The sequence below is a fragment of the Dendropsophus ebraccatus genome, chromosome 15 (assembly GCF_027789765.1).
Source record: "Dendropsophus ebraccatus isolate aDenEbr1 chromosome 15, aDenEbr1.pat, whole genome shotgun sequence".
Lineage (NCBI taxonomy): Eukaryota > Metazoa > Chordata > Amphibia > Anura > Hylidae > Dendropsophus > Dendropsophus ebraccatus.
In genome coordinates this window covers 61,933,940-61,954,580 of record NC_091468.1, presented here as the reverse complement: position 1 = coordinate 61,954,580, position 20,641 = coordinate 61,933,940, and the positions used below count along the sequence as shown (strand labels likewise).

At 45.8% G+C, this 20,641-nt stretch overlaps 1 protein-coding gene across 3 annotated transcripts in view; it reads right to left on the bottom strand.

The window, feature by feature from the left end:
- Positions 1 to 2,676: 2,676 nt before the first annotated feature.
- LOC138773837 (oocyte zinc finger protein XlCOF7.2-like) overlaps positions 2,677 to 20,641 on the bottom strand; it is a 34,067-nt gene continuing 16,102 nt past the window's right edge. Inside the window, exons 1-9 of one of the 3 annotated variants that reach the window (XM_069954272.1) lie at positions 15,912 to 16,036; positions 8,343 to 8,433; positions 8,070 to 8,237; positions 7,853 to 7,981; positions 7,317 to 7,484; positions 7,105 to 7,228; positions 6,592 to 6,689; positions 6,173 to 6,230; positions 2,677 to 3,630 (exon numbers count right to left, since the gene is read on the bottom strand). In XM_069954272.1, the coding sequence (XP_069810373.1) occupies positions 2,960 to 3,630; positions 6,173 to 6,230; positions 6,592 to 6,689; positions 7,105 to 7,228; positions 7,317 to 7,484; positions 7,853 to 7,981; positions 8,070 to 8,237; positions 8,343 to 8,420 (1,494 nt within the window). In that variant the 5' untranslated portion in view covers positions 8,421 to 8,433; positions 15,912 to 16,036 and the 3' untranslated portion in view covers positions 2,677 to 2,959. Of the gene's footprint in view, positions 3,631 to 6,172; positions 6,231 to 6,591; positions 6,690 to 7,104; positions 7,229 to 7,316; positions 7,485 to 7,852; positions 7,982 to 8,069; positions 8,238 to 8,342; positions 8,478 to 10,909; positions 10,951 to 15,911; positions 16,037 to 20,641 lie in introns of those variants that run through there. The other 2 variants (XM_069954269.1, XM_069954268.1) reach the window with 2 other exon arrangements.

The following is a 20,641-nucleotide window of genomic DNA, read 5'->3' as shown; positions in this document are numbered from 1 at the left end:
ACTGCGTTATTTCTTGGACACGCTGAATGACAGTGCCCGATGAGACCAGGAACAAGTATAACATATAATTGGGGATCAGCACCATAGACGAGCACCATGAGCCAGCCAATGCCCTGACCCCACGCCAGGTACACGTACGGGCCCAGGGTGAGGGGCGTCATCTCCACTATGCTGAGTATAAAAACACCCAAACAGATGTAGGGGGTGAAGTAGGCCCAGCAGAGCTTCCACCAGGAGCAGGGCTGGTAGCCAATCATCTCCTCAATGTCCTGGTAGAAGCGGTCCACACCTTAACTCCAGGATATAGAGACCGTCTTAAAGAAGACTAGGAACAGGAGGCACATGTCGCTGGACGAATAGTAGCCGAAAAGCTTAAAGACATAGATTCCTCCCTGGGTGATGTTGGAAAAGCCGTCACATGACCTTTTTATATCTCAGTTCCTGTCTATTGTTGCCTATAGTGCATAGAGCTTTCTATAAAGCGTATCTCTTATTCTGCTCAAATAGCTTAGGAGAGATGGCAAAAAATAGAAACAGGATAGATAAAAATTACCATGTTTTAGTATAAGAGATGAGAGAACTTGCTGAAAGTTTGGGTTCCGCCATCTGGAGAAGGTGGATGCAGCCCAAAAACATGGACACAGCTTATATTTCCCAGGCCGTCCTTAGGCTGCATCCACCTTCTCCAGGCTGTGAAATTCAAATGCCGATCGTTCGTATTTGTGCAGATCCAAACTTCTGGTAAGTTTACTCTACGGATGCACCATGCACCGAAAATTCGATTCTACTATTGATTCTCGGGGCATATTTCCGATTCGATACCAGGATTCCCTGGTATTCAACACTTTATGATAAGCCGGGCAGCAATGCGGCTTATCATAGAGTATACAGAAGACATGGCGGGCAGCGAGCTGAGGGACTGCATGTTCTCTGCGTGTCACCTCCACAGGTCCACACTCAACCTCCCGGTGTCTCTCTGCTAATAAAGTCTGGCTCAGAGCAATGATTTTAGAGCTATGCAATGCTATAGCAATAATATATAACATTGCATAGCTTAGGGGCAGAGCAGGGTCGGCGGCTGGAGAGGGAGAGCGGCGCAGTCCTGAAGAGGAGACCGGACAAGATGGGGGGAGGCCAAGAGGAGATGCGGCCACTACAACTGGCAACACTGTGAGGTGGGGCGGCAGGCCAGGGCCATCAGGACAATCCCGGTGCAGACATCAGCAATCTGGGGGGTGAACAGGGGGTCGGCCTGGCTCTCACTGGAAAGGGGGCTATAGCCTGCAGATTACTCTGCCGTCCAAATCTTGGTCACCCTGCTGGATCAGCGGTCACAATGCCCTGACAGCAGGAATAGTGCAGCTACAACCCCCATAATCCCCCTGATAGCTGAAGTGTGTGTTACATGACTACAACCCCCATCATCCCCCTGATAGCTGAAGTGTGTGTCATATGACTACACTTCCCACCTTCCCCTAATATGCCTACAACCCCCCTCATCCCCGATAGCTGAAGTGTTACATGACTACAACCGCCATCATCGCCATGATAGCTGAAGTGTGTGTTACATGACTACAATCCCCATCATAGCTGAAGTGTGTGTTATATGACTACATCCCCCATTATCCCCCTGATAGCTGAAGTGTTACATGACTACAATCCCATCATCCCCCTGATAGCTGAAGTGTTATTGTCACTACACTAACCTGTATTGTTACTACAGGTCATGGTGCAAAAGTGCTTCTCACCCCACAGCCAGACAGGCTACAAAATAAAAAAGTGTTAAGAATCAGAGTGGGGCAATTTTTTAAAAGTGACTCTGTACCCACAATCTGACTCCCCCAAACCACTTGTACCGTCAGATAGCTGCTTTTAATCCAAGATCTGTCCTGTGGTCCGTTTGACAGGTGAAGCAGTTATTGTCTTAAAAAACTACTTTTAAACTTACAGCCCCGTGCCCAACGGGAGTATCTGTGCCCTAACTTTGCACCACCCCTCCGTCCCTCCTCCCCAACCTCTTCATTAGAGATGCCACTGAAACATTTTCTCCATGCTGAACATTTGCACAGCTGCTTAACGATCCAGCCCATGTGCCGTCCTCTCACAGCTGATGAATAGTAGGCAATCTGCCTGGAGCATTCCTAATGATGAGGATGGCGGGGAGGAGGGTCATGCATACACAATCTAGGCCACTCCCATAGGGCACGGGGCTGCCAGTTTAAAAGATGTTTTTTAGAACAATAACTGCATCACCTGCCGAACGGACCCAAGGACAGATCTTGGATTAAAAGTAGCTATCTGAAGGTACAAGTGGCTTGTGGGGGGTCAGATTGTGGGTACAGAGTCGCTTTAAGCAAAGGGGGGGGGATTTCTATTCTTGTGTTTAGATTTTTTTTTTTCTATAATTTATTAAGTATCGAAATGGTATCGAGCATTGAAAAAAAAAAGTTGGTATTGGTATCGAACTCAAAATTCTGGTATTGTAAAATCGCTAGTTCGATAACCTCTATTCAGTCTCTAACTCTGATCAGTTAAAAATTAAATAAAATAAAAAGCTAAATACATACCATTTAAAACATTTCCCACATTCAGGACATAAAATGACTTCTCCCACATGTAAATTCTTTAATGTGAAATAAGATTTCATTTTCTTTTTGTAATTCCCCCCCCCCCCCCCCCCCCACATACTATACATAAAAATGACCTCTTCCCTGTGTGAGTTCTTAGATGATGCAGAACAATGGATCTATGGTTAAAACATTTTTCACATTCTGAACACGAAAGTGGCTTCCATCCTGGGTGACTTTTAAAATGACGAACGAAGGCTGATATGTGCTCCAAATATGGATTCTCCTTGGCGTGACTTCTAAGATTCATAAAGCTCTGTTTCTTTATAAAACATTTCTCACATTTAGGATAGAAACGGGCCTCTACCCCGTGTAATTTTTCTTATGTTCTACTACATTTTTTTACCACATTTGCAACATGAAATTATTTTGTGAGTTCTTATATGTCCTACAAGATTTCCTTTGTGCCGAAAACACTTTCCACATTCAGGACATGGAAATGGCTTCTCCTCAGTATGAATTCTTTCATGTGACTTAAGTTGCTGTTTCTGAGTAAAACGTTTCCCACATTCATTACATGCAAATGGTTTCTCCCCTGTGTGAATTTTTAGGTGTGTACCAAAACTCGATGGATTGGCAAAACATCTTCCACATACTGTACATGAATACGGCTTCTCCCCTGTGTGGGTTCTTTGGTGTATAAGAAATTGTGAATTTTGAGTATAACATTTTCCACAGACTGGACATGAATATAACTTCTCCCCTGTGTGGAGTCTCTGATGTGAAACAAGATAATATTTGCTAGTAAAAGTTTTTCCACATTCTGAACATACAAATGGTCTTTCGTGTTTGTGAACTCCATCACACAAAGTTTTCTGTCCAGTTTTTTGTTCTCCAATCTGTGATGGATTAGATGAAGGTTCCTGGTGACCAGCGGTAGCACCGGATAGATCACTGATGTGGGGGGCTTTAGGAGTTATTGAATTAGCATGTGTAGTATTGTTATTTTTTCCTTCACAATGGGGAGATATAATAAGATGTCCATTGGAGCCGATCATCTCATCTTCAAATGAAGAAAAAAAAAGGAGAGAGAGGTAAAAATACAATATGTCACTCAGGGTACGTTCACACTTACCAGATCTGCAGCGGATTTCTCGCTGTGAATTCGCAGCCAGACCCGCTGCGGATCCCTGCCTTGTACACACTATGGGCAGACAAACTCGCAGCAGGATGGACATCCCGCTGCGAGTATGTCAGCAGCCAGCACCGTTAACCCCCCGGCCGCCAGAACCTATACTTCACCTGCTCACTGCTCCAGCTTGCTTCGGGGCTCCTGGTCCTCACGTCCCGCTCAGCCAATCAGTGGGGTGCACTGATTGGCCGAGTAGGACGTGCCGGGAACCCCAGAAGCAAGCTGGAGCGGGGGTTAACGGGGCGGGCTGCTGACATACTCGCAGCGGGATGTGCATCCTGCTGCGAGTTTGTCTGCCCATACAGTTTACTGGGCAGGGATCCGCAGTGGGTCTTGCTGTGAATTTGCAGCGAGAAATCTGCTGCGAATCCAGTACGTGTGAACGTACCCTTAATGTAACACTGGAGCGACAACAGCAGTAGAGCTGTTAGGGGTGAGTACATTTCCTTTTGAGATTTTATATGGGTTCTAAGGGCTGCATTAGAAGGCCAGATATTTAGGAGCAGGTGAGTGCCGACCTGTTGATAGCTCCTTGTTCCCGGCTCGCTGTCTGTGCTATTACATGCACTGGTATTGAGCGGGAACGAGACGGGCGGGGGGGTTGCGGAGCATCCATGGATCATCCAGATGGCCCATAGAGGAGAGCGGCACTCTGCTGCCGCCGCCCCTGTTACTCGGATCGCTATTGTGATCGCTTTTTTAAAACATGCTTTAAGACAACGATCAAATGATCAGCCGACATTGTGCATGTCGGCAGATCGTTGCCTTTTAGCATGGCCTATTACACTAAACAATTATTGGCCAAGTACGGCTGCTAATCGTTTTGTCTAATAGTACCCTTACTCTTATCTAACTTTCTAAACTTCCCAGACAACCCCTTTAAGGAGTATTCCCATCCGACAAATTTATCACCTTTCCACAATCGGCTAACTTTGTGCAAGACAAAAGAGTAATGCAGAGAATTCAGATAAAGGATCTGTGATATTCAGGCCTTGTATGCTCTATAGGTACTTCCTGCATTACTCTTTAGTCTTGGCCCCCGGCCTGCTGACGTGATTCTGTACTGATGTAGGGGATTTATTGTAAACCAATATTTTTTTTTTGTCTGTGTCTGTATGTGTTTTTCTGTAAGGAATATTATATATGTGTGTCCTCTTTTACCAATTGGTGATCTGTACTGCTTCCTCCCATTGATTTTATGGATATTTCCTATGTTTGGAATTGATAACATAAAATATTGTATTTTTAATGTGTTTCTTATTGTCCAACATTTTTTTTTCTTTTTTTGCTTTGTAGGTGTTATGCATTCGCTTGGACACTTAAATGTGTAGTGTTTTTTTTTTTTTGCAGAAATCAATAGTCCAGGCGATTATAAGAAACTTTATAATTGGGTTTATTAGGCAAATATGCCATTATTTGCATTCAAAAAGACTTTCCCCAGGCCCCCCCCCCCTCTCTCTCTCATTTACTGCTCGTTATCAGGAAATCTCAACTAGTTTGCATCAGTGGAGCCCTGTGTAATCTTTGGAGAGGCGAGGGGGGAGGGAGATTAGTCCCCAGCAGAGAGCACAGAACAAAGGGAGCGCAGTATTCAGAGGTCAGAGATAGCCCAGTGATGTGGCTGTAAATCAAATCTTTGTTGTCCTGTTTTGGTGCCTCATCTCCCTCCACCCCTCCCCTCTACATAGAGAACAATGAAGTCAGGGGGGAGAGCTTCAAACTGCTTTTTCATGATAAAAAATGCATTTTTCGGCTAATAAACCCAATTATAAAGTTTCTTAAAATCACCTGGACTATTGATTTCTGAAAAAAATAAATAAAATGAAATGACAGTGACACCTTGTCAATTATATAGCACAAGCCTAGAAATCATATTGATCAAATTATATACTAATTTCTGATGTTGGTCTTTAATGTAGCTGAACAAGCTTTCGTATCAACCATGGGTGTGATGTGCAGCCATTTCTGTGTTCTCCAGGCTTGTGCAATAACAATTATACAGGATGCTTCATGTGGAATGAACCAGAAGGGGTTTCTCATTTTTGCAGCATTTTTCATATTGTATAACATGGTAGCAGTGCCAGTAATATGATGGAATACTTACCTGTCCTGCTCCTCCCACCACTACATGTGGTCCGTGGTCCTCTCAACTTTACATTTCCTATGATATTGTGCTCAGCCACTCCTGCATAGCTGTGGTGTCAAAAGAAACAGGAAGAAGCTAAAGAGGACCAGGGATTGGTAGGACTGCAATGGTGGGGCAGTAGGACAGGTGAGTACGACTTGACTGATTATTTTGACTGTACCCAGGGCCCTTTAAAAATTTTATTTTCATGTTATCTCAATTATCACATTAATAATGAAATTTATAATAAAACAGGATTTATTTATTTTAAAAAAAAAAAAATCCTACCTTTCACGAACACTGATGTGGGCTTTTCGAGAACACTCATTGTTGCAGCATTATTTTTCTGAGATAAAGGAAAAGGAGATTCAGTTCACCTTCTATCCAGGTGACAGGTAAAAACAAGCAGCCAGCAATAAAAAGAGATACTATAGGGGGGATTTATCAAACAAGGTGTAAAGTAAAACTCTCTCAGTTGCCCCTAGCAACCAATCAGATTCCACCTTCCATTCCTCACAGACTCTATGGAAAATGAAAGGTGGAATCTGATTGGTTGCTAGAGGCAACTGAGCCAGTTTCACTTTACACCATGTTTGATAAATCTCCCCCTGAGTGTATAGTATACTCCTCTGCTGCTGGAGGAGTCTAGTATACAGCTTCATTACATCAACCTATAGAGGATTTACAGGAATCTCAGCTCCATCTACCTGATGATCCAGGGGAACATGTTGCTGCTCCTCTTTACAATCCTGGGAATATAGAGGACGGGGACACCTCTCTGGTGGATTTCTCTGACTGGATCCATCTATAGGAAGTAACACAGTGACTGAACGCCGGTCTTATATTAAGCCTTGCCCCATTTTTCGCTGCAGGATTCGCCAAGAGGCGCACGCCTCTTAGTGAATCCGGCCGGCCGGGCGCCTGAATCTGCGCCCAGCTTACCAAATTTACACCTGCTCCCAGCAGGTGTAGATTGGCGTCATGATTTACCCCTGCGAGAACACCTTGAGGCCACGCCTCCTCCCCACCTCGTCACGCCCCGCAAGCTCCACCAGCCCGCCCAACGTACAGATGGCGTACGCCAGTGATAAGGGGCGAATCCGCAACTTCTCCCTGGCGTACGCCTCTGGTGTAATGTTCATAAATGTCCCCCAATGTCTATATGTGATATACCAGATGATCTGTTCTCTCCTCTACAACCAGGGAAGGTCTCCTCTTACCCGGTGATGTGAGGGGCGGCTGATCCTCCATCATGACGTCCTTGTACAGATCCTTGTGTCCTTCTATATACTCCCACTCCTCCATGGAGAAATAGACAGTGACGTCCTGACACCTTATAGGAACCTGACACACACAATGATCCCGTCATCCTCCAGACACCTCCCTTGGTGTTACTGTATAATGTCCCGGCATTCCCAGCAGCATTGCTCACCTCTCCAGTCAGCAGCCCAGTTATCCTGGAGGTCAGTTCTAGAATCTTCTTCTTATGTATCAGGGATGGAGGTGGAGGATCTGCCATGGGGCTCTGGGTGCTGCTCCGGCCTCCGGACACAGGGGGCGCCACACACTCACCAGACGACTTCTTCACTACTGTGTAACCCTGTGTATGGTGAGACATTGAAAATCTAAAATTGGCCATACACCTTCAATTACTGATGGCTGAATGAGTTATCTCCCTCCTCCTCCCTAAACACAAGAATGTTTGGCGCGGCCGAGCGTGCCTGTGTCCTCTGGAGAGGGTTGTGTTAAGCCACAACCAGACTGCTCTGGTTGCGGCTTGTTTCTCCAAGAACAAAGGGATCGGACAGTGATTTTCCACCACACTTGACCCCTTCCTCCACCGACAACTGTCAGTGGACTGTCGGGGTGCCTCAAAGTATATGGGGACCTTAAGAATCCTTCACTGTTCCAGGAATTTACCTGTTATGTTAATAGAGATAAAAAAGTGACATCATGTGAGGATCTTACCTTTCCCGTTATCAGGTGGAATATCTCTAGGGTGAGCTCTAACAGATCCTTCTGATCCCTGCGTCCTTCTATATACTCCCACTCCTCCAATGACAAATGGACAGCAACATCTTGACACCTTATAGGAACCTGACACACACAATGATCCCGTCATCCTCCAGACACCTCCCTTGGTGTTATTGTATAATGTCCCAGCATTCCCAGCAGCATTGCTCACCTCTCCAGTCAGGATCTCAGTCATCCTTGAGGTCAGTTCTAGGATCTTCTTCTCATGTATCAGTGATGGAAGTGGAGGATCTGTGATGGGGCTCTGGGTGCTGCTCCAGCCTCCGGACACAGGGGGCGCCACACACTCACCAGATGACTTCTTCACTACTGTGTAATCCTGTGTATGGTGAGACACTAATCACTACAGAGAGTCTAACAATCCTTCAGCTTTCCAGTCTGTATTAGTAATAGGTATAAGAGTGACGACATGTGAAGCTCTCACCTCTCCGGTTATCCAGTATATCATCTCTGAGGTGAGGTCTAATATCCTGGCAGCCATGTAATTCCTGTCTTCATCCATCCTTGGTGGGTCACTGATGAAACACACCATCGTACATCAAAAGAAAACCTAAGGAACCTGAGAGGACGTAAGAAGGACTGAGTGAAAAATAAGGTGCAGTGCCAGGAACTAGGAAATATTAAGGATTACTGTTGGCATACAATAGAAGTGACTTAACCCCTTAGCGACTGCGGGCATAAATGTACACCCCCGCAGGCCGTGTCTTAACGCAAACGGACATTTACACCCGCGGTTTACCCGATTGCTGTGTGTACACACATCGATCGGGTAATAATGGCTGCTATAACTGATAGCAGGCCATCTAGGCTCGTTGGCATGGGGGGGGGGTGATTTACACCCCCCGTGCCGACGATCGCTGTATTTCAGACTAGCCAATTACAGCTGAATTCAGCTTTCCAGGTCATCGGTGACCCGGAAATCAATGGCGATTGGTGCTGTCCAATCGCCATTAGTGTAATGTGAGAAGGTGGCCATGGTGCCACCCCCCGATCACGTGATTGGCGGGCCAGTACCAGACGGCCGATCACGGTGATAAATGTGTAAAAAAAAAGTTTTGCCAGGGTTCTGCATCCCTCAGCTACCTAGCTGAGGGGTGCAGAACAGGTGTGTGTGTGGTGTAGGTGTGTGGTGTTGACCCGCTGTCGACCGGTCACATGCCAGATGGTGAGGTGTGACTCCACTGCACGTTTTGAATTTATTTTCTCTTTTAACCCCTTGTGGAAATGAAGAAAATGAAGGCTAGACTAACATTTCGTGTAAACAAATTTAAATTTTTACACTAAATCATTGATCTAGTCTTGATTTTCTCATTTTCACAAGGGGTTAAAAGATAAAACAAACAAAAAGAATACAAAATGTGTAGTGCAATTTCCTTTGAGTACCGAAATAGCCCACATGTGGACATAAGGCAACATGCGGCCGCAAGACGAGCCTCCAAAGGGAAGGAGCGCCATTTGGCTTTTGGAGGCTGGATTAGGCTGGAATGGATTTCGAGGGGCCATGTTGCATTTAAAAGGCCTCTGTGTTGCCAAGACAGTTGAACCCCCACAAATGACCCCATTATGGAAACTACACCCCACAAGGAATGTAAAAAGGGGTGTAGTGAGCATATGGACCCCACTGGCGATGGGCACAAATGTGGAACAATGTGGCGTAAAAATGAAGTGTTAAATTTTTTTTTACACTATAATGTTGGTCTAGCCGTAAATTTTTCATTTTCACAAGGGGTTAAAAGAGGAAAAAAACAAAACAAAAATGTGTAGAACAATTTCCCGAGTCTGTAAATACCCCACATGTGGACATAAAGTGCCATGTGGGTGCAGGGCAAGCCTCCGAAGGGAAGGAGCGCCATTTGGATTTTGAAGGCTGGATTTGGCTAGAATGGATGATGAACGCCATGTCGCATTTACAAAGCCCTTGTGCTGCCAAAAACCCCCACAAGTGACCCCATTCTGGAAACTACACCCCTCAAGGAATCTAACAAGGGGTGCAGGGGGGATATGGACCCCTAGATGATAGGCAAAACAATTAAAGTTTTCACTTTCCCGTCACATTGTTCCACATTTGTGCCCGTCACCAGTGGGGTCCATATGCTCACTGCACCTTGTTTGATTCCTTGAGGGATGTAGTTTCCACTATGGGGTCACTTGTGGGGGGTTTCCACTGTCTTGGCTGTATGGGGGCTTTGTAAATGCAACATGGCCCTTGAAATCCAGCTTCCAAACGCCACTTGGCACTCCTTCCCTTTGGAGGCTCGTCCTGCGCCCGCTTGGCACATTATGTCCACATGTGGGGTATTTGCTACATGTTTTGTGATTTTTTTTCTTCTTTTATCCCCTTGTAAAATGAAAAATTGAAGGGTAGAACAACGTTTTAGTGTAAAAAATACAATTTTTCCTGCAGAAATCAATAGTACGGGTGATTTTAAGAAACTTTGTAATTGAGTTTATTAGGCAAATATGCCATTATCTGCATTCAAAAAGCCTTTCCCCAGGTTCCCCCTCCCTCCTCTCTCTCAGTCACTGCTCATTATTAGGAAACTAGTTTACATTAGTCAAACTCTGTGTAATCTATAGAGAGGGGAGGGGGGAGGAGGGAGATTAGTCGCCAGCAGAGAACAAAGGATTACACAGTGGGAGCTGAAAGCGGTATTCAGAGGTCAGAGAGGTCAGTGCTGACGTCAGAGGAGATAGCCTGGTGATGTAGCTGTAAATCAACTCTTTGTTGTCCGGTTTTGGTGCCTTATCTCCCTCCACCCCTCCCCTCTCCATAGAGAACCATGAAGATCGGGGGGAGAGATTCAAACTGCTTTTTCATGATAAAAATGCATTTTCCGGCTAATAAACCCAATTACAAAGTTTCTTAGGATCGCCTGTACAATCGATTTCTGCAACAACAAAAAGAATAAGAACAACAGTGACACTTTAACTATAGAAGAATTTAGGTATAGTATAATATGTAGTAGATACGTTGTTACACAGGATACATACTGCAGTGTGCAGACCACTATGAGGGAGATTTATCAAACATGGCGTAAAGTGAAACTGGCTCAGTTGCCCCTAGCAACCAATCAGATTCCTCCTCTCATTTTCCAAAGAGTCTGTGAGGAATGAAAGGTGGAATCTGATTGGTTGCTAGGGGCAACTGAGCCAGTTTCACTTTACACCATGTTTGATAAAACTTCCCCTATTTGTTTCATATTGTCCTTATTCCCTGTATCCCAATTCTCCACGCACATAAGCATTTTGCACTTCATGAATCCATTTTCCACTAACTAACTCCATCTTGTATCATTCTGCAGTGTCCCAATACCTGTTATCCCAGCTACTATAAGTATAAGTTGTCGTGTGGCTGAGGAACATCTTGTTGGGTATCCCTCATTGTGTCTGGGTATCATAAGATTACTTGTATGTACTGTCATTTTGCTAGAGGAATGAGAAGATGTACCTTTCCTCCTGTTTGCTAGGCCTTAAACCAAGCCTTAGGCCTAGACACTTAAACCTACTACTAGCAAATTACCAAACATCCTGTTCTAGTTGCTACCTGTGCGGCGTCCGGGGTTGAAGTGATCCCAATGCCGGGCCCCCAGACACTATCAAGGTGTCACCACGTCTCGCTGCTCTCTGGAAGACGTGGTGCACCCCAATGGGAAATACGTCCAGAGAGGTCTCTACCTGCAAACCACTAGGCTACTGACTGACTCTTCCTTTTATACTGTTTGTGAGAAGACTAAAACCTTCTAGCGGGCGGGGTGGAGCAGACGAGCACAGCCTTAAGGGTATAAACCCACACACCATATACGCAGCAGATATGCAACAAATACGCAGCAGATTTGTTGGTACAGATTTGATGCTGTGTTCAGTTATTTAGATCTAATCTGCTGCGAGTTTGCTGCGAGTTTGCTGCGAGTTTGCTGCGTATCGCAGCAGTAAATACGCTGCATATACGGTGTGTGGGTTTATACCCTAAAGGGGTTATCCAGTGCTACAAAACATGGCCTCTTTCTTTCAGAGACAACACGACTCTTTTCTCCAGTTCAGGTGCGGTTTGCAATTAAGCTCCATCCACTTCAATGGAACTGAGCAGCAAAACCCTGCCCAAGCTGGAGACAAGAGTGGGGCTGTCTCTGGAAGAAAGTGGCCATGTTATTGTAGCGCTTGATAACCCCTTTAACCCTTTAAGGACGGAGCCAATTTTAGTTTTTGTTTTTTCCTCCTTGTGTTTAAAAGGCCATAGCACTTGCATTTTTCCACCTAGAGACCCACATGAGCCCTTATTTTTTGCGTCACTAATTGTACTTTGCAATGACAGCCTGAATTTTTGCATTAAGTACACTGCGAAACCTGAAAAAAATTCAAAGTGTGGTGAAATTGAAAAAAAAAACGCATTTCTTTTATTTGGGGGATATGTGTTTTTACGCCATTCGCCCTGGGGTAAAACTGACTTGTTATGCATGTTCCTCAAGTCGTTACAATTAAAACGATATATAACTTATATTGTATCTGATGGCCTGTAAAAAATTTAAACCATTGTTAACAACTATACGTTCCTTAAAATCGTTCCATTCCCAGGCTTATAGCGCTTTTATCCTTTGGTCTATGGGGCTGTGTCAGGTGTCATTTTTTGTGCCATGATGTGTTCTTTCTATCGGTACCTTGATTGCGCATATACGACTTTTTGATCGCTTTTTATTAAATTTTTTCTGGATTTGATGCGACCAAAAATGCACAACTTTGCACTTTGGGATTTTTTTGCGCTGACGCCGTTTACCGTGCGAGATCAGGAATGTGATTAATTAATAGTTCGGCCGATTACGCAAGCGGCGATAGCAAACATGTTTATTTATTTACTTTTATTTATAACCTGGGAAAAGGGGGGTGATTCTAACTTTTATTAGGGGAGGGGGCTTTTTACTAATAACACTTTTTTTTTTTTTCTTTTTTTTTTACACATATACTAGAAGTCCCCCTGGGGTTAGGGTTATTCCCTCCTGGGGTTAGGGTTATTCCCCCTGGGGTTAGGGTTATTCCCCCTGGGGGACTTCTAGTATATCCACTTTGATCTCTCATTGAGATCTTTGCTGTATAGTTATACAGCAAAGATCAATGAGATCGGCATTCGTTTGCTTCCGGCTGCTGCAGCCGGAAACAAACGAGTGCCGAGCCGGGGACGGCGCCATCTTGGATGAGTCCCCGGCCGGCATCAGACATGGAGATCGCTCCCCCACTAGACCCCAGGGAAAGGTTGCCTCCGGTAATCTGAGGCAGCTGTCAACTTTGCCACCTGCCTCCAATTAGCTAATTAGCGGGCACGGCGATCAGACCATGCCCGCTAATAGCGGCGGTCCCGGGCTGCACGCGGCACCTGGGACCGCAGCGCTTCAAAACGGGGTCGCCGCGCGGCCCCGCTTTGAAGTGGTCTTGAGGACATATGACGTACGGGTACGTCATATGTCCTTAAGAGGTTAACAGATACAATGTTTAAACTTTAGGCTACTATAGACTTGTAAAGAGTTTCTATATAAGTCTATGGAAATGACACAGCAGTTTCTTTGTAGACATAAACAACATTCCAGACAGTAAAAAGGTCTCCCTCCAAAAACTCAGCTCTGCACACTATCTCACAGCAACAATGGAAAAGTACCAGCTTCTAAGCTTCTTGTGCCATGGCTTGGCTTGGTATTAACCCCTTCAGAATATGGTGCAGATACAGTGCAATTACAGTGAACATAATAAAGACACATTTTACATACCAAAGTACAATACTACAACACAGTACAAGTGTGCGCAACAGAACAACACAGTGCAAGTGAGATGGTCATCGCCTCCCGTTATAACGAATGTCTGCAAATGTCCACGAACAAAGGTTCCCTCACTGCAACTTCACTCTCTATAGAGGGTGGGGATTGCTGCAGAAATGTATACAGTGCAGAACTGTGTGTGTATACAGTGTATAATGCAGAGCTGTGTATATACAGTGTACAGTGCAGAACTGTGTGTGTATACAGTGTATAATGCAGAGCTGTGTATATACAGTGTACAGTGCAGAGCTGTGTGTGTGTATACAGTATACAGTGCAGAGCTGTGTGTATATAGTATTGGGTGCAGAGCTGTGTGTGTATATAGTGTACATTGCAGAGCTGTGTGTGTATACAGTGTAGAGCTGTGTGTGTATATAGTGTATGGTGCAGAGCTGTGAGTATATACAGTGTACGGTGCAGAGCTGTGTGTGTATATAGTGTACGGTGCAGGGCTGTGTGTATACAGTGTACGGTGCAGAGCTGTGTGTATACAGTGTACGGAGCAGAGCTGTGTGTGTATATAGTGTAGGGTGCAGAGCTGTGTGTATACAGTGTAGGGTGCAGAGCTGTGTGTATACAGTGTACGGAGCAGAGCTGTGTGTGTATATAGTGTAGGGTGCAGAGCTGTGTGTATACAGTGTACGGAGCAGAGCTGTGTGTGTATACAGTGTACGGAGCAGAGCTGTGTGTGTATACAGTGTAGGGTGCAGAGCTGTGTGTGTATATAGTGTACGGAGCAGAGCTGTGTGTGTATACAGTGTAGGGTGCAGAGCTGTGTGTGTATATAGTGTACAGTGCAGAGCTGTGTGTGTATACAGTGTAGGGTGCAGAGCTGTGTGTGTATACAGTGTATGGTGCAGAGCTGTGAGTATATATAGTGTACAGTGCAGAGCTGTGTGTGTATATAATGTATAGTGCAGAGCTGTGTGTATATATAGTGTACGGTGCAGAGCTGTGTGTGTATATAGTGTATGGTGCAGAGCTGTCTGTGTAAATAGTGTACAGTGCAGAGCTGTGTGTGTATATATAGTGTACGGTGCAGAGCTGTGTGTGTATATATAGTGTACAGTGCAGAGCTGTGTGTATATAGTGTACAGTGCAGAGCTGTGTGTATATATAGTGTACGGTGCAGAGCTGTGTGTATATATAGTGTACGGTGCAGAGCTGTGTGTATATATAGTGTACGGTGCAGAGCTGTGTGTGTATACAGTGTACGGTGCAGAGCTGTCTGTATATATATATAGTGTACGGTGCAGAGCTGTGTGTGTATACAGTGTACGGTGCAGAGCTGTGTGTATATATAGTGTACGGTGCAGAGCTGTGTGTGTATACAGTGTACGGTGCAGAGCTGTGTGTATATATAGTGTACGGTGCAGAGCTGTGTCTGTATATAGTGTACGGTGCAGAGCTGTGTGTATATATAGTGTACGGTGCAGAGCTGTGTGTGTATACAGTGTACAGTGCAGAGCTGTGAGTGTATACAGTGTACAGTGCAGAGCTGTGAGTGTATAGTGTACAGTGCAGAGCTGTGTGTATATATAGTGTACGGTGCAGAGCTGTGAGTATATATAGTGTATGGTGCAGAGCTGTGTGTATATAGTGTACGGTGCAGAGCTGTGTGTATATAGTGTACGGTGCAGCTGTGTGTGTATACAGTGTACAGTGCAGAGCTGTGAGTATATATAGTGTATGGTGCAGATCTGTGTGTATACAGTGTACGGTGCAGAGCTGTGTGTGTATACAGTGTACGGTGCAGCTGTGTGTGTATATAGTGTGCGGTGCAGAGCTGTGTGTGTATACAGTGTACAGTGCAGAGCTGTGAGTGTATACAGTGTACAGTGCAGAGCTGTGAGTATATATAGTGTACGGTGCAGAGCTGTGTGTATATAGTGTACGGTGCAGCTGTGTGTGTATATAGTGTGCGGTGCAGAGCTGTGTGTGTATACAGTGTACAGTGCAGAGCTGTGAGTATATACAGTGTACGGTGCAAAGCTGTGTGTGTATACAGTGTACGGTGCAGAGCTGTGAGTATATACAGTGTACGGTGCAGAGCTGTGTGTATATACAGTGTACAGTGCAGAGCTGTGAGTATATACAGTGTACGGTGCAGAGCTGTGAGTATATATAGTGTATGGTGCAGATCTGTGTGTATATACAGTGTACGGTGCAGCTGTGTATATATAAATCATTACCTGCTTGTCTGATTCAGAATCACTTGCTAACTCCTCCAAAATCTTTCTGAACGGTCACATGATCAGATCATCATTACAGGTCCTTCCGCCCTCTCCAAGCTTCTGCTCTCCTATAGTCCTGGGAGGCCCCGCCCCTTCCAGTGACATCATCCCTACAAGGCATAACTCCTCCCCCTGGTGCCTCCTCCTGCCTCTATAACAAGTCCTGTACTGAGGGAGAAGCTGCTGCAGGATTCTACAATCCATCCTCAGTCACACAGAATTATTACATAAGGAACATTTGAGATGTTTTTAGCAAAAATCCACATCTAAATCCTACATAGATACTTGTAATTTTTTATGTTAAATCCTCCACGCAGTATTTTGCTCAGTATTTGGCAACCAAAACCAGGAATGGACAGAAAACACAGAAAGGCTATGTTCACACACTGCTAAAATTGAGTGGATGGCCGCCATTTAGTGGCAAATAATTACTGTTATTTCAAAACACTCTGGAAGTGGCCATGTTTTTCTAGCCCTTTAAAGGGGAACTCCGGATAAGAAAAACTTGTTTTCTATTAAAAGTTATATAAATGTGTCTATACAATGTATTACCGTATCTGTACCGTTCTCCCACACTGGTAGCTGATAGAAATCCAGGAAGTGAAGAAAAATGGCCTCTGTGCCAATTCACATTGTCTCCTGCTCCTTCTTCTATTCCCCCCTAGGAGACAAATCTTCCATGCCTCTGTCTCACATGGTGTGTGTTTGCTGAGCACAGGCTGATGATGCAGACAGGGGGCAGGGTGTGATGTCACAGGAGGCTTGGCTGGATCCCCAATCCCCTGAGTGATTTATCATCTGTGACCGGCCAGAAGCAGGTGCAGCACTTATTTTACTTATTGTGATGGGTGGGGGACTGTGATGATCAGCTGAGGGAAAGCATTGCATTCTGGGAACTGCTTAACCAGGAAGGACAGAAACTCAATACAGAACAGCCCCCCCCCCCCAAAAAAAAAGAAAAAGGTAAGTAATGCTATATGCTTCATTTTTTTAATCTCTACTGGAGTTCCCCTTTAAACAGCAGTGAAAAAAAAGAGACCAGAGATGAGCGTACTTCAAGTCAAATTGTTACCTCTCAGTCTTTGCTGTTACCTATTTATCACCTCCCCCTCCACCCTTATGAGCGGTCACCTGAGTGACTGTTCTCACTTGCCCGCCCTCCCATGAAGACCATCATACATACAGTATATGCCTAGGTATCTGTATACAGTATAAACACATGGCAGAGTTCCCCAACCTTTGGCTCTCTAGCTGTTGCAAAACTACAATTTCCATCATGTCTATGCAAAAGTCAGGTGTCTGGGAATGATAGGAGTTGTAGTTTTGCATCAGCTGGAGGGCCACAGGTTGGGGAACACTGCTGTATATACTACGTCATATGTGCAAGTCTCTATAATATACTATGTATTATATGTGTAGTGTAGTATATGGCATGTATAATATACACGCTGCAACATCTGCAAAGAGTTTGTATGTTCTGTCCGTGGTTGCGTGGGTTTCATCCGGGTACTCCGGTTTCCTCCCACACCCAAAACATACAGATAGGTGGATTTAGATTGTGAGCGATAATTGTCAAAACTATGTAAAGTGCTGCGGAATCTGTGCGCGCTATACTAATATATATACTTATAGTACGTGTGTGAACTATGCACTCGTGTATATACACCATGTATGGGGTGCATATACAGTGTGTTTTCGTGCATCTGATGTGCATATGGAATGTATATGAGTGGACATATGGGGGGAGATTTATCAAACATGGTGTAAAGTGAAACTGGCTGAGTTACCCCTAGCAACCAATCAGATTCCACCTTTCATTTTCCAAAGAGTCTGTGAGAAATGAAAGGTGGAATCTGATTGGTTGCTAGGGGCGACTAAGCCAGTTTCACTTTACACCATGTTTGATGAATCTCCCCCATGGTGTACATGTAGAAGTTAGATGAGCGAATCTCGAGTACGCTCAGTTTCATCCAAACTCAAACTCTCAGTATTTGATCACTGACCACAGGCTGTATCCATGTTTTCCAGGACTCCCTAGGGCTGCATCCAACTTCTTCAGCTACCGGCAATGAAATGCCTAAAGTCCAGGTTCAGACGAACCGAAGCGTACTAAAGGTTTACTCATCTCTAGTAGAAGTGTAAGGGAAAGTTAAATCAAAACATCTACAGGTAACGAAATGTGCAGCAAAAAAAGCTACATTTGTATGTGCAGTGGCCTCGCTATGTTCTTGCCCACCTGTAGTAAGGTACCTACGTATAGGACCCTCTGGGTGAAGGGAATCAGCACTCTACCTAGATTTCCTATTAATACTGTTATTTCCTATTTCTTCCTGCACTTCCTATTTTCTACCATTAGATGTCACTGTATTGTATGCACAGCTGAAGGAGATTGTTCACAAAGGGTTAACTGTCCAACTGCCACTGTTGTATGAGGTGATTTTCCCCTGACCAATCCCTGAGCTCGGTACCTCATGTGACCAATCACTGGCCAGCGTTAAGGCTATGTCTGGCTAAAAGCACATAAAGGAGACCCACTCTACCATCGCTAGGCGGCTGCTCCCCCAATAAAAGTTTAAATCACCCCCTTTCCCATTTTATAAATAAAACATATAAAATAAATTAACTTATTCTATACCGCAGCGTGCGTAATTGCCCGATCTATTAAAATAAATCAATATTGTTCCCACACGGTGAATGGCGTAAACAAAAAGCGGTAAAAAAAAAGCCAGGATTGATTTTTTAAAATTAAATTTTATCTAAAATAAAATTAGTAAAAATTGATCAATTAATGTCTCATCTACACAAATATGGTACTAATAAAGACTAGAGATCATGGCGCAAAAAATGACACCCCATACAAGCCCGCATGTGAAAAAAATAAAAGCGCTATAAGAGTCACAACAGGGTCATTGTAATCACACCTATTTGCAAAAAAAAAGTTTTACTGTTAATAAAAATAGTAAAACATTAGAAAAGCTATTTAACCTGCGTATCGCTGTATTCAGACCGACCTAAGGGTACAAACCCACTTGGCGGGTCTGCAGCGAGTCTCCATGCTGCGTTTTTGCAGCGAGACTCGCTGCAGATCCCGGCCCTATACTTTTAATGGCAGACAAACACGCAGCAGGGATGTACATCCCTGCTGCGAGTTTGTCTGCAGCCCGCCCCATTAACCCCCCGGCCGCCGGAGCTGATACTTCACCTGATCCCGGCTCCGGCGGTTCCTGATGTCTTCAGCAAGCCGGAGCGGGGACCAGGTGAGGTATATGCTCCAGCCAGCCCCCCGCAGCCCCGGCCGCCCGATTGCCCCCCCGCAGCCCCGGCCACCCGATCGCAGCCCCGGCCGCCCGATCGCCCCCCCGCAGCCCCGGCCGCCCGATCGCCCCCCCCCCCTCCGCAGCACCGATCGCACGCCCCCCCCGCAGCCCCGGCCGCCCGATCGCCCCCCCCCCCCGCAGCCCCGGCCGCCCGATCGCCCCCCCGCAGCACCGATCGCACGCCCCCCGATCGGTGCTGCGGGGGGGGGGGGCGCGATCGGTGCTGCGGGGGGGGCGATCGGGCGGCCGGGGTTGGGGGGGGCGATCGGGCGGCCGGGGCTGGGGGGGGCGATCGGGCGGCTGGGGCTGTGGGGGGGCGATCGGGCGGCTGGGGCTGCGGTGGGGCGATCGGGCGGCCGGGGCTGCGGGGGGGGCGTGCGATCGGTGCTGCGGGGGGGGGGGGGCGATGGGGCGGCCGGGGCTGCGGGGGGGCAATCGGGCGGCCGGGGCTGCGGGGGGGGGGGCGATGGGGCGGCCGGGGCTCCGGGGGGGTGATCGGGCGGCCGGGGCTGCGGGCGGCTGGCTGAAGCATATACTTCACCTGGTCCCCGCTCCGGCTTGCTGAAGACATCGGGAACCGACGGAGCCGGGATCAGGTGAAGTATCAGCTCCGGCGGCCGGGGGGTTAATGGGGTGGGCTGCAGACAAACTCGCAGCAGGGATGTACATCCCTGCTGCGTGTTTGTCTGCCATTAAAAGCATAGGGCCGGGATCTGCAGCGAGTCTCGCTGCAAAAACGCAGCATGGAGACTCGCTGCAGACCCGCCAAGTGGGTTTGTAACCTAAAGAAGAAATAGATCAAGATATTATGTCAGTTTTACTGTAAAGTGCATTACGTAAAACCCTCCCCCCCCCCCCCCAAAAAAAAAAAATAGAATTGTATTTTTCCCCCCACAAATGATATTTTTGGGGTTCTATCATACATGGTATGGTAGATCGAAAGGCGCCATTACAATGTACACCTGTTCCTGAAAAAGAAGCCCTTATATGACCTTCTAGCTGGGAAAATAAAAAGAGTTATAGCTCTTAGAAGGTGAGGTGGAAAAAAAAAGAGGAAAACGCTAAATTGAAAATTGGTGGTCCTTAAGGCCATTTGGGTTTTGTCCTTAGTTCACAAAAAACTAAGGACAGGGGTAGTTCACAAAAAATGTTTTTCTTTCAAATCAAAATTTTTAATTTACTTCTATTAAAAAATTTTGAGTCTTTCAGTACTAATCAGCTGCAGTATGTCCTGCAGGAAGTGGTGTATTCTCTCCAGTCTGACACAGTGCTCTCTGCTGCCGCACTACCCCTGAACTACCCCTTTAAGGATTAACAGTAAACTGGTTCATGTTCAACAAAGACTCTGTGATTTCTTCACACTTCTGTGTT